Consider the following 15,097-nt stretch of genomic DNA (forward strand, 5'->3'; position numbering starts at 1 on the left):
CAGGTATCGTGCTTTTCTTCGATAAGTTTTTCGATGTTGTCAATGGCAATTTCAGTGAACCTAAAAAAGGAAAATCTACCTAATCTAATGCGCTGTAACACCCAGATCACCGCACCACAAATTGTGGATAAAAAGCTTGAATGTTCTCAAAACTATGAAATATGCGACAAAAATGGATCTAAATTAAATCAAAAAAAGTTGGATCAAACTATTGAAGCTTTCCAAGTTATTTTGGGATCAAGAAGAAGAAATGAATTAGGTTGCCTCTAATTATTGTTTAAAACATAGTCAGGAAATAAATTGTTACATACTTGCTGTTAAGTTATTTTCACGGAAGTGCGCTTAAAGCGTCGCTGTATTTGCATGTGTCTTAGTTACTTGGAATGGGACGTATGTAAATAAGTAGGTACTTATAAATAATATATTGTACTTGATTCAACATAAGTTTTCATTTATTTATTCTGAAAAACTGATTTATGTAGTTTTCTAAGCAAATGGAAATTGGTGCGACAAAGATTACTACATAAATCAGTTTCCAATATTAAAGTTGTTACATGTAGGTAAATAACCCATAAGTACGTGTGTGTGTGTGTGTGTACATGTGTGCGTGTTTACTGCATATACAGTCTCATTAGTTGAGAGCAGGACCGCTAGGGGCAGCACTAGTAGAGACGTGAACGTGAAATGTCCGAGAGTTTCTTATCTATTACAGTAATAACATATACTAATCTATGATGTGTACCATCCTGCCCGCGCAGCATGGTTTCCCCTATCACTAAGTCCGTCACTTTCGCACTCACATACTTGTTAGAACGTGACAGGCATGGTGATAAGCGTACCGTGCTACGACTCCTGGAGAAATTTGCGTTTTACTCTAAATATACGTTCTCTATGAAAATATGGTGTAAGGTAATAAGCTTTTGTTTCGCCATACACAGTATTCACATTAAACCCAGATATTCCGAGAAAAACAGAAATACCAAAAAAGACATACTTTTCAAGATGGCGTTTGATCCCCGTGGTCCCCAAAGCTCTAATTTTATTACACGCAAACAGGGATCCCTGAAATTGTAGGTGTCAAATTTCGTTACCCCCATTTAAGACCTAAAATCTGTTTTTGCAGTCACATTTTTAAGTCCTAAATATTTTTCCTCAATTTATTTTAGTAAATTAGTATTGCATAGCACTCGTGTACTAATTATGGATCTACTCTCTATTGTGGATGTCTATTTCATTGAAATCCACTCAATACTTTAGGCGCTAGAAGTAAGAATGTGATTTAATATTCGGCATCCTCTCAAGGCGGCTATATTGATTTTTCTTTAATAAAACAAGTGTAAACAGGTTGTGAAGGGCAAGAGGAATCTACAGATACGTCGTTTTAAAAAATCCCTCCAGTATCCTGAGCTACAGGGTGTACTGATTATCAGTATTTAAACCCATAACCCTACTTTCTGTTTAAGTCGCAGTAAAATGTTGATATTGGGGTAGAGCATAGAACTAACTGGTATACATATTTCATAACATCAGTCGTTGTGGACCACAACTTGTGGTATTCATGTTTGAGCTGTTGTCCGAATTCCATAGTTGAACGCTTAAAATTCGACGATTTTATGTTTGTGTGCGAGCTGATCAATTTTCTCGATACAGTGTTGGTACAAAATAAAAACTGAAAAGGTAACTTGAAACTTTTTATCGAGCAGGAACTTCTGCGAGCGTTACCACAAATTTAACTGGCTGACAAATGGTCGCAGGTTTGAGTCCTGCCGGAGGTGTAAATTTTTCAATTTTTCCTTTAAATAAAATTTTGTGAACTTCGATTTGGTAGATATAGGCAATATTATACCTAACTTGCGTTTGACACTATAATACTCCAGGTTAGAAAATAAAGACAGTACATCAGTTGAGTATATATTTTCACATCACCTATTCGAAAAGGGAACTTTTATTCCCTGCTAGGAGGGATCAAAGTGGCACTTTTCTGTTCAAGGACATTTTGTTGCTCGTATGAAATATTGACACAAAGACATATGAAATTAGTATGCATATAATCGATTACAATTTATTTATAATCGATTACGTGCATACAATTTTTCTAACTTAAATAATATTTTGTTGTAATTGTAAACAATAAATGTAATTAGCGTATTTTAAATTAATTAATAGCATATTTAAATTAAGTATATTAATTAATAAGCGTAAAAGTACAATCGCATTAAGTCTCACCTCGAAATCCTTCCAGTTATGAAATTTGGTATGTTTGTTAATTAAAGGTCTCTTTTTCATGTCCACACTATTTCACATTTGGGGACCTCGAGGAATCGCAGTCTTCTTGGAAAATGTGTACCATCCTGGAGAAATTTGCGTTTTACTCTAAATATACGTTCTCTATGAAAATATGGTGTAAGGCAACATTAAAGCTTATTAAATTCTACACAAAAAAGTCCTAGATAACTTTGCGGAAAAAATACATCTTCTTATAGAAAATAATAGCTGAATCCAGATTTAGCGCATATACCCTTTCAAGGGATATTCTCTTAATATGAAACTTGGAGGAATATGAATTCCACTTTTGTCTATACATTTGTACACGTTCTACTCCAATATCAACATTTTACTCGACTGCGACTTAAACAGAAAGCAGAGTTATGGGTTTAAATACTGAAAATCAGTACACCCTGTAGCTCAGGATACTGGACGGAGTTTTTAAAACGACATATTGGTAGATTCCTCTTGCCCTTCACAACCTGTTTACACCTGTTTTATTAACGAAAAATCAATACAGCTGCCTTGAGAGGACGCCAAATAGTAAATCATATTTTTACTTCTAGCGCCTTAACTATTGAGTGGATTTCGATAAAATAGACATCAGTAGATCCATAATTAGTACACGAGTGCTATGCAATACAAATTTACTAAAATAAATGGAGGAAAAATGTTTAGGACTTAAAAATGTGACTGCAAAAACAGATTTTAGGTCTTAAATGGGGTTTAAACAATAGTGACAGTAATGAAATTTGACACCTACAATTTCAGGGATCCCTGTTTACGTGTTATAAAATTGGAGCTTCGGGGACCACGGGGATCAAACGCCATCTTGAAAAGTATGTCTTTTTTGGTTTTTCTGTTTTTCTCGGAATATCTGGGTTTAATGTGGATACTGTCTATAGCGAAACAAAAGCTTATTAAGTTCTACACAAAAAAGGTATAAAACACCATGTCCCTAAAACGGAGCTTTCTTCTAGAAATATGGCTCAGAAGTCAAAAGGTTATACTAAATCATCTAATAAAATTTTATTTTAAGACGGGTCAGAAAAAAATACTTGTATAATTTTTTTAACCAATTATTGGAACACAAAAACATTGTCTACCCAACCATGAAAAAAAAATGTGTGGAAACTTGTAAGCTTCCCTTGTAACTTGTAAGCCCTATTTCTAGAAAAAGGCTTCGTTTTTGGGACATGGTGTTGTATAACTTTTTAGTGTGGAATTTAATAAGCTTTCGTTTCGCCATACACAGTATTCACATTAAACCCAGATATTCCGAGAAAAAAGAATAACCAAAAAAGACTTATACTTTTCAAGATGGCGTTTGATCCCCGTGGTCCCCGAAGCTCCAATTTTATGACACGCAAACAGGGATCCATGAAATTGTAGGTGTCAAATTTCATTACTGTCACTATTGTTTAAACCCCATTTAAGACCTAAAATCTGTTTTTGCAGTCACATTTTTAAGTCCTAAACATTTTTCCTCCATTTATTTTAGTAAATTTGTATTGCATAGCACTCGTGTGCCAATTTTCGATCTACTCATGTCTATTTTATTGAAATCCACTCAATAGTTTAGGCGCTAGAAGTAAAAATATGATTTACTATTCGGCGTCCTCTCAAGGCAGCTGTATTGATTTTTCTTTAATAAAACAGGTGTAAACAGGTTGTAAAGGGCAAGAGGAATCTACCAATATGTCGTTTTAAAAAATCCGTCCAGTATCCTGAGCTACAGGGTGTACTGATTTTCAGTATTTAAACCCATAACCCTACTTTCCGTTTAAGTCGAAGTCGAGTAAATGTTGATATTGGAGTAGAACGTGTACAAATGTATAGACAAAAGTGGAATTCATATTCCTCCAAGTTTCATATTAAGAGAATATCCCCTGAAATGGTATAAGCGCTAAATCTGGATTCAGCTATTATTTTCTATAACAAGATGTATTTTTTCCGCAAAGTTATCTAGGACTTATGTGTGTAGAATTTAATAAGCTTTAATGTTGCCTTACACCATATTTTCATAGAGAACGTATATTTAGAGCAAAACGCGAATTTCTCCAGGATGGTACACATTTTCCAAGATGGCTGCGATTCCTCGAGGTCCCCAAAATTAAATGTCAAATAGTGTGGACATGAAAAAGAGACCTTTAATTAACATACATACCAAATTTCATATCTTTGGAAGGATTTCGAGGTGAGACTTAATCCGGTTGTACTATAATATTTACAAAGAAACGTAAAAAACATTAGTTTAATAATTTAATTTTTATTTTGACATTTTAGTTCTCCTTAAACGCAGCCATTCTTATCTATGCAATTTAAAAAGTTTATATTTAAAAAGTTTTGTACAAATATTTCACAAAGCATAATTATGCGGTTCTGTATTGTGTATAAATTTGTAAATACTTAGTTTAAATTAATAACTTTATAATAATAAATATAAGTGATATCAGTCTTCATAGTGTTCTTCCGAAGATTTGGTTCAAAGGGGTAAGAGCTAATTTGTTACCAGAAAAATCTACAAAAATAATGTACTTGATTTTCATTGTATCATTTTAGGAGTTTGCTGCTGTCTTTGAAAAGATATTAGGTACATAATTATGAGCTGTAGGTACTTTTGATTTGTCAGTACAGTCACGTCTGAAAATATACATACGGACAAAGTGCCAGAAGTATGTACCTATACTAAGGTCGTGTAAACAGATTTTTGGCACTTTATCCGTATCGATCTTTGTTTAAAATAATAATGTTTTGAAACCTAATAATGTAATTTCCTCATAGGTGATGTGAAAAGCAGTATGTGTCACATGGTAGCAAAATTATTTTCACCTTGGGCGTTAACACTTGAATCCCTCACTACGCTCAGGATTATATGTTAGAATCCCTCGCTACGCTCAGGATTCTATTATAGAATCCTTCGCTTCGTTTAGGATTCAATTGTACGCCCTCGCCGTAAATATGTCATTTTGCTCCCTTGTGACACAATCTACTATTAATATGCCCATGCATGCTTGCTGACGCCTAGTACCTAAATAAAGGGTCACTTATATTTACAAGTCATTTGCTATGTTGATTTGGTGCCTACAGAGTCAAAATTGTTTATTGTTTGTCAGGGGTCTGTTTAGACAGTTAAAAATGACATATGAGATGATTTACACATATATTCTGATACCTACTACGAAGGGATGCACTTTGTGAAATTAGAGAGTAAAGGAATTTTTTAAGAACAACTGAATGTATATTCTTAAAAATAAAAAACGGGGTAAAACGTGTACAAATGTATAGACAAAAGTAGAATTCATATTCCAACAAGTTTCCTATTAAGAGAATCTCCCCTGTATAAGCGCTAAATCTGGATTCAGCTATTATTTTCTATAACAAGATGTATTTTTTCCGCAAAGATATCTAGGACTTTTTTGTGTAGAATTTAATAAGCTTTAATGTTGCCTTACACCCTATTTTCATAGAGTACGTATATTTAGAGTAAAACACAAATTTCTCCAGGATGGTACACATTTTCCAAGATGGTTGCGATTCCTCGAGGTCCCCAAATGTCAAATAGTGTGGACATAAAAAGAGACCTTTAATTAACATACATACCAAATTTCATAACTGGAAGGATTTCGAGGTTAGACCTAATCCGATTGTACTATTTAGTACCCTTAGAATGCTATACATGTCACTAGCCGAATCGATAATAAGTTACAGCTTAAGTACGGCAGAACCTATAAAACTTACCTGGATAATGTATATAAACTACAACTAAGCCTGATAAAAACAATTGTACCTAACTCGATAAGGAAAATGTAAAGAAACGACGAATCAAAGCTATTTGAGTACTGTAAAATAATTAATGTCTATGATAAGTTTAAAATGATGCTAGTACCTATGTGATGAAATCGCTAACTTACCTAACCTTAAAAATATATCTAGGTCACAAAAATTGAGAAATATAAATATACCGAAGTATGTATTACCACCTTACAGGAATACCTAGGTAAAAAGAACCTGGCAATATATGTTACCCGAAACACTAAACTCATGGCCTAATGATGTTAATCAAAATATACTTAATAACACACATATTTGTGCAACAAGATAGGAAAGTTGGTTTTTCTTGCGAGTGTTTATTTTGAGTCCCGAGAAAGCGAAAGATTCTAGGTTAGAATCTGACCTCAGTAGTGAGAACAAAGGTTAAAATGTAATTCGAATTACACAGAATAATACAGATAAAAAAAAATTGTAATAAAAGTATGAAGTGGCAATTCATGGCCTTCACTAAATTAAAAAGCTACTTTGTTTCACTCCCTGAGGAAAAGTAGGCTTGTTCGAGCTGCTGAGGTGAAAATAGTTATTTGTTATACAAGGGTGCAAAGTTGTATTTTACCCGCGAGTGTGGAATTGATACACGAACAAGCGAAAGGATTCTATAGTTGAAGTTCTAAAATAGAATCCTGAGCGTAGCGAGTGTTTCAACACACGAGAAGTAAAATACATTTGCACCCGTGTGTAACACAAAACTTTTCCCCTCACTATAGCGAGGAAAGTCCTCCACATCCACAGGCGTTATATCATCTTCATCACTGGAATCACTCATTTTTTACGATAATACGATATTATAACAGAAAACTCTGGAAGTTGTGTATTTTTACGTGTCGGAGTCGGTGAGAAATTTATTGTGACAATGTTGACATTTCTGACGATGCGTTTTGAAATTGCATCGACTCAACTTGTGCGTTCAGAATTACATTCAACATCATTTAATGTATTATAAATTCAATATACGCGATATAATCCGTTTTCACAGTTTTATTTCATTAAAAAAATATGTTGTTGTCAAGTACAGGTGCGCGCCCGAGTTGCTTATTAACAACTCGGGCAAACCAAATGCTTATTATTTAACCTGCCATTGTTTCCTTAATATTAAATTTAGATAACTACCTAACCGGATAACCGGATTGTAAACAAGCGACAATGGCGGTAGAAAACCGTACGCCGTTTTCGCTCGCTGTTTCCAAATGTAAATAGTATTTAGAAACGAATGGTTTCAATTGCCTATATAAAAGAATATATATTAGCAAAGAGGATATAATAAGATAGAGCGGTACTGTCATAGTAAATTTTGTAACCACAGTAAATTCACTGCCATCTATCGACACACTTTAATGAAGATATATAAAGATACGATAATATGTATTTAAATATGGTATTTTTTTTTTATTTGCATTAATTATTTTTATGATTTTGACCCATGTTCTTTCACTGATATGCGTTAAAATTATTAAATAACAAACGAAACCGTCAACGCCATCTATACGAAAGTAGGCCAAAGCTAGTAGCGCCCTCTGATCGAGAATCAAATTTTCTTGATTTTCGAGGCACGTTTTTTCCTTAGACTGTATCCATCTATGACGGAGTTACATCTATCTTTGATAAATTAAGTAAAAACGTTCATGTTATGGATTATGTACTTCCTAAAACATGACCAATAAGACAGTTGGTCATGATTTGGGTAAATGCACTAAGGTCCACCGGGGTAAATGCGTTAATTTTTAGGGTTCCGTACCTCAAAAGGACAAAACGGAACCCCTGTAGGATTACTCGTGCGTCTGTCTGTCCGTCTGTCACAGCCTATTTTCTCCGAAACTACTGGACCAATTAAGTTGAAATTTGGTATACATATGTAAGTTTGTGACCGAAAGATAGACATGTAACGTAAACAAATAAAATTTAAACATGGGGACCACTTTTTGGGGGTAAATGAGAAAATTAAAAAATAAAAATTTTCAAACTATACCGTGTTACATATCAAATGAAAGAGCTCATTGTGAGACTCAAATTTTTAATAATTTTTGGATAAACAGTTTAGAAGTTAGAAGTTATTCAAGAAAATATATAAAAAATGACCATTCCCCCCCTTTATCTCCGTAACTACTGGGTCTAAAATTAAAAAAAAAAATACACAAAATAGTTCTTTACCTATAGATGACAGGAAAACCTATTAGAAATGTGTAGTCAAGCGTGAGTCGGACTTAATTACTTAGTTTTTGATCCGACCCCTACGGGTTTTTTAAAGACAGTTCACATAAAAAATACATTGTTTAAATTATGTAATGTACGGAACCCTTGGAACGCCAGTCCGACTCGCACTTGGCCGGTTTTTTTAAATATTTTTTTCACTCTCCTTTAACCCGATATTATGAAGTGTCTAATAAGTCTGTGTACTCGCTGACACTCGTTTCATAAAACCACACTTGTCTTTTAAGGCCTCTCATTATGTATCAGTTGCATAAACTACTATTTTCTGTGTGCTTTCTACAACTCTTTGCCAAGATAATGAAGTAACTTTTTCGTTGCGCTATAATTAAAATATATAGAGGTTTTTTTTAAGCGGAAGTTTGATTGAAGACGCCTTTGCCCCAGTTGCTACTGCCCAGACAAATTGCGTCTTATTAAAATAATTTATAAACAATTACGATAGCACAAGCTTTTCAAACCTCATAAAACGGGCCAAAAACAGCAATTTAAAACATCAAGTAGAAAATAGTATAATTTGGGTAAATGCGTCCCTAATTTGTAGACGCATTTATCCAAACCTGACTTCCAGATGTTGTAAATTTTTTAGTCGATTAAAAAACTAATATTAAAAAAAATGATGTTTTATTTTAGTGTGGGCGAGTGGTTCTGGTAATAAAAAAACTGGAAAATGTATTCCTTATATTGAATAGCTTGGCAACCAAGAAGAAATATCCGTTCCATAGAATAGCTAGTACTAAAAAAAAATGTATAGTCGAAGGGCTGAAATTTTAACTTCGCGAGCTTGTCTACTGACCAAACTTTTTGAATAGCTGTTAGCAGATACGTATCAAGTATACTGGTAAAACTACGTAAACGTATCTAGTAAAAAGGTTCCTGAGTCAGGAATCCTGACCACTGTCATTGGGACAAATGCGTTATATGTATACACGGTGTAACATGAGGATACCGAATAATTTTAACAGCGTTTTCTTGATCATATTTAAAGACTAAAATGCCCTATAAACTTTCCTGTAATTTGACTAGTTTCAGAGTTAATACCAATAAAAAAAAAACAAGTTTTTATTGTTACATAGTGCAAAACGCTTTTTTGATGGCGATGTTGCCACTGTACGACGTAGTCTAAGTAACCTTATTGATAGATGTCAAAAAGTGACAAGTAACACTGTAAAAGGTACGTTTTACGAAAAAAAAAGTAAAAGTCCATTTTAAGTGACAAGTTTACCAATAATATTTACTTTTTATGTACAAATACATCTGAAAAATCGAAAAATAAATCGAAAAAATTTTTTTTTTGCGAATTTGACCTAAACTTATTATAGTACTAGCGGTTACGGCGATATTTGCATCGAAAGCTGCACTTGATGCAGAAAGCAAGCCGCTTTGCCCAGTGATACTAGAGACCAATCTGAATGATTTCATCCGAGGAAACACAAATTTCATCCACTAGAATTCAAGATGGCGGACCTTTTCCAAAATGGCGGCTGCAAAATTAAAAAAAATTGTAGACACAAATGAAACCTGATAATATTAGCTACAAAATAAAATAAAAAACTTGAGTACAATCTGTTGAGTAGTTTTTTAACTATACGCATTACAAAAAGCGCGTAACACCCGTCCGAAACGGCCCCCTCGCGTCAAAACTGACAACTTTGATGATATTTCTTTATATTTAAAGGTAAAAAAAGAAAATAATACATATTTACTTTATTGAGCTATAAATAAATGTATTGCCGCTTATTATTTGTGACGTTCCACGGAAAAAGGAACCTTATGGAGGCTGGCGCTTACGTCGCATAGCACCGCGATAGTATTGGAGCGGCGTTAATAATAGCTTAAAGAGGAGTAAATGTGACGTCCCACGGGTAAAGGTACCTTATGGCGGTTGGCGCTTAAGCTATTATTAACGCCGCTCCAATACTATTGCGGTGCTATGCGACGTAAGCGCCAGCCTCCATAAGGTTCCTTTTTCCGTGGAACGTCACAAATAATAAGCGGCAATGCATTTATTTATAGCTCAATAAATAAAGTAAATATGTATTATTTTCTTTTTTACCTTTAAATATAAAGAAATATCATCAGTTGTCAGTTTTGACGCGAGGGGGCCGTTTCGGACGGGAGTTACGCGCTTTTTGTAATGCGTATAGTTAAAAAACTACTCAACGGATTGTCAAGTTTTTTATTTTATTTTGTAGCTAATATTATCAGGTTTCATTCAAATGAAAGAATATGTGACCATACTATAGAACATTTAGTTGTTATTTTCAGTAGAAGGAAAAAAATGAAGAAAAAAAAACATAATTTTCTTAATATTCGGCCGCCATCTTTAATATCTTAAATGGTATATATTTTTTTCAATTACAGGTGGCAATACGAATTGATTGATATATCAATCACTAAAATCGGTGCATCCGTTTAGTCTACAATTTTTTTAAATTTTGCAGCCGCCATTTTGGAAAAGGACCGCCATCTTGAATTCTAGTGGATGAAATTTGTGTTTCCTCGGATGAAATCATTCAGATTGGTCCCTAGTATCATTGCGCAAAGCGGCTTGCTTTCTGCATCAAGTGCAGTTTCATTTTGCTAACCGCTATAGCTATTACATTTTTTCCTTCTTTTGGCCTCAGAAAAGCGTGGTTAAAATCTTTCGGTTTCCTCGTGACCACCTTGTAGACGCAATTACCTCAACATTATTGACGCATTTACCAAGTAAAAAAAATATCTTCCAACAATCTGACATGGATTTTTTTCCAAAACAGAAGTATTATTAATACAAATCGCATGCCTCAGTTAATATTGAGCACATTTATTACTAAATATTGCCAAATATCTAAATAAAAACAAGGATGTAAATGGATTTTGTTGACTTACCTCATACACCGTGTAGGTCTGGGGTGAAAGTAATTCTCAAAAATAGCCAGCTATTTGAATACGATTCAGTAAAACGCCCTGTATGTTACGTGTTGTCCTCCAAGTAGTTCTGACCTTTTTCTTTAGATGGAGGGAGCTGTAGTAACTAATGTTGTTTAAATAATAGCTCGAATAGACGCAATAACCCCATCAATTACCGGTTCACCTTAATTGAATTATTTTAGTGGTGATTTTTAGGAATAAAAGCTAAAAGTTGAACTAGTAATTTTGTTCGTTCTAGTTTTGGGCATAAGTAGAAGTATGAACCAACTAAAACAAACCTTAAAATAACCGTGTTATATATACAAAGTTACGTTCATCTTTTGGGTAACAAATCAGCAGATGATTCATTACAGACATGAAAATGTTATCTACCTTTTTGCGAAGAATTAATAACGGCATTTGAAAAACTAAGGTCTGTTTAAGTATTGTTTACCATAGTACGAGTACCTATGTTAGACTTGTTAGAAGTATGTTGCTTTATAGTTTCAGGCGCCATTATTGACGCCTTGTTTCTACTAGACTTATATTGACCGGGATATGGACCGTTATTACCTTTACCAAAGATAGATATAACTCCGTCATAGATAGATACAGTCTAAGGAAAAAACGTGCCTCGAAAATCAAGAAAATTTGATTCTCGATCAGATGGCGCCACTACCTTTGGCCTACTCTCGTATAGAGGGCGTTGACGGTTTCGTTTGTTATTTAACAATTTTAACGCATATCAGTGAAAGAACATAAGTCAAAATAATATAAAAATAATCAATGCAAATATTGTAAATAATAAAAAAAAACATTTATCCATATATAAATACATTTTTTGACTTTTTTTTTAGTTTTAATCGTGTGTCGATAGATGGCAGTGAATTTACTGTGGCTACAAAATTTACTATGACAGTACCGCTCTATCCTATTATATCCTCTTTGCCTTTACCTTTTGTATTGTTTCAAAAGGCAATCACGGCCCATATCCCGGTTAAAATAAGTCTAGTGAAACTAACCGTGAATCATTCAAAACTTACTTGTTTCTACTACCAATTAAATTTAAACTCAAACTCAAACACATATTTATTGCTGAGTATTACAAGAATACAGACCCTGTAAGGGCACAGCAATTTATTTTTATACATACTTATACTTAAAATTAATCTTATTAGGTGCATTGCAAAAAAAACTACTTTTTTCGGGAAGTATCGTCGAAAAACTCCTGCAGAGAGTACTTAATAACTTTTATCTAATAATTATATATTTAAGGTGGTTTCAAATGATTTGGGGTCTTCTATCGATTTTATTGCTTGTGGCTTGTGGAATTTTGTTATATATTTGAATGCACATCATGTGAGGTCCTGAGTGCTAATGTATAATGTTTGGTTGGATGTGGGTATCGCGGGTTGTTAATATTTTGTCGAAGGTTAAGCGGCTTTGTGTGTCGTTCTTTGACTTGTAAGAAAAAAATGGTTATGGGCTTTTGCAAACTTAATTTGCTATAATTCTGATACACTTTTTTGTACAATGAACAGACTAGACTTCACATTTGTATTGTTGCCCCAAAGCAATATGCCGCAGCGGAACAAGGAGTGGGCATAAGCATGGTAGGCTGTTAAGGCAGTTGTTATGTCGGTAGGGATTTTTAATTCATACAGTGCATATGTAAATCGCGATAATCTATTAAATAATTGTTGTATATGGTCTTTCCAATTTATATGTGAGTCTATATTTAATCCTAGCAAAGAAAACGTATTTACAGGTTCTAACTTAATATTTTTGAATATGCTGCATTTCATGCCAAGTACCATGCTTCCTGGCGGATAGGACCATAGTTTCAAGATTAGTCAAGGCAAGGCGCCTCAGAATAGTGTTTTTCTGAGAATTCATATCATCATCATTCGTTTAAAAAAAACGCTTACCCTTTGTTGAAAGGCCTCTGAAAACTGTGCTTAGATGATTCCGTGCTACTATCCCTCTGCATATGCGGCTTATTTACGGCTGTTACAAAAAGACAATTCTCATAAAAAAAATACCCAGGACTAGAAAGACAAGGGAGGGATACATTGGTCCATTTGGTCCTTGGGATTACTTGATGAATATTTATTAAGTATATTAATTACACGGGTAGGTACCTAAGTGTAAAATATAGTATTATGTAAATTAATTACACGGGTACCTAAGTGTAAAAAGATAGCATTACGTAAATTAATTACGCTGCGTCTTACGTAAGCGAACAACTCGCGAACGCGAAGCGAAGCGGCGCGGCGGGCCCACGGCGTTTGCGTTCGCAACGAGATCGCCCACGTAGGACATTTCTATAGGTATCAGTATCAATGGATTGATTTAGCCCGCGCCGCATATAAGCGATATCGCTTCGCTTCGCGTTCGCGTGTTGTTCGCCTAGTAGTACGCTGCGTTACATGGGTACCTAAGTGTAAAAAAATAATATTATGTAAATCTATTACATGGGCACCTAAGTGTAAATACATAGTATTATGTAAATTAATTACATGGGCACCTAAGTGTAAAAAGATAGTATTATGTAAATTAATTACATGGGTACCTAAGTGTAAAAAGATAGTATTATGTAAATTATTACATGGGCACCTAAGTGTAAAAAGATAGATGTCGCTTCTTTGTTATTGTTTTTTTGCAATATTTATTAACCCTTTGAACGCTTTACGTTATAAACAAAAATGTCACTAACACGCCAAGGTCCCGGGCGCGGGCGCGGGCGCGGGCGCGGGCGCAGGCGCGAGCGAGCTAATGTAAACCTTACTACTACTTTGACAGTGTACTAGTACCTAGTACTAGAAGAACGTCATAACACTCATAACATAACACCTATACAGGGTGGACCAAAAATACTTTCGTTGAGAAAGTTTTTCTAATTCTTTTATTAGGTACTTGCGTAACTAGTACAAAATAAGTTAAAAATTATAACTACAGTCTTTTTTGTGCAACATAAATTAATCGTCTTCAAAATAGCCTCCTTTCGCCTTGATACACACACGCAAACGTTTGTTAAAATTTTCAACGATATGCCGCAGCTCTCCCAAGGATATTTTTTCCCATTCTTTGGTAAGTGTTGCTTTTAGAGCGTTTACACTTTTGACCACAAACTATAATATACGGATTTAAATCAGGCGAGTAGGGTGGCCACTCTTTTGAACTTATGAATCCGGGAAAATTATCTTTGCCCCACTGCTGCACACTACTGCAAATACCACCCCAAACCATAACTGAATGCGGCTTTTGGCGATGATGAATGACTGCGGCTTCTCCAACACGACAAGAAGAGTACATTCTATCATTTTGGTGATTATGGGCCTGTTCAATGCAAAAAAGTTTCTCATCAGTAAAAAGTACATTTTCCCACTTTTCAGTAGCGGCAACCGAATCAATCAATCTCTCCAAGCGAACTTTTTGATCTTTATCCTCAAGGAGTTATGCTTTACGTAGCTTGTGTGCTTTCAAAAAGACTAGTTTTAATTTTTAACTTAGTTTGTACTCGTTACGCAAGTACTTAATAAAATAACTAGAAAAAACTTTGTCAACGCATTTTTGAGCCACCCTGTACTCTGTAGTTGTCCATGGCGCGATGGGCACGACTAGTAACGACGGCTTTACGGTCGGGGAGCCCAAGAGGGGATTTTTGGAGTCACTCGAGCGCGTCAGATACCTTGCATTCAGTTGAGTACCTCCACCAAGTATGCGTCCTTGACACCGAGCAGAGTCAAGGACAGCCCGTCTGAATAGTAAAAAAAATCGCCACCTTAAATACTCGAGCCCGTCAGATTAAGATATGGTGGATTAATTACTTTTTTAGGGATCCGTAAGCGAGTGGCAGGGTCACAAAAATGCAAAAAAAATCGCAACCTTGACTTACTCG

The 15,097-nt window shown here is 34.7% G+C and overlaps 1 protein-coding gene across 1 annotated transcript in view; it reads right to left on the minus strand.

Moving 5' to 3' along the window:
• LOC134754838 (dual specificity protein phosphatase CDC14AB-like) overlaps window positions 1-15,097 on the minus strand; it is a 76,440-nt gene that overhangs the window by 35,240 nt on the left and 26,103 nt on the right. The window contains exon 8 of the mRNA XM_063691270.1: window positions 13,125-13,203. Within this exon, the coding sequence (XP_063547340.1) occupies window positions 13,125-13,203 (79 nt within the window). The remainder of the gene's footprint in view (window positions 1-13,124; window positions 13,204-15,097) is intronic.

Source organism: Cydia strobilella, chromosome Z (assembly GCF_947568885.1).
Source record: "Cydia strobilella chromosome Z, ilCydStro3.1, whole genome shotgun sequence".
In the NCBI taxonomy this organism is placed as follows: Eukaryota; Metazoa; Arthropoda; class Insecta; order Lepidoptera; family Tortricidae; genus Cydia; species Cydia strobilella.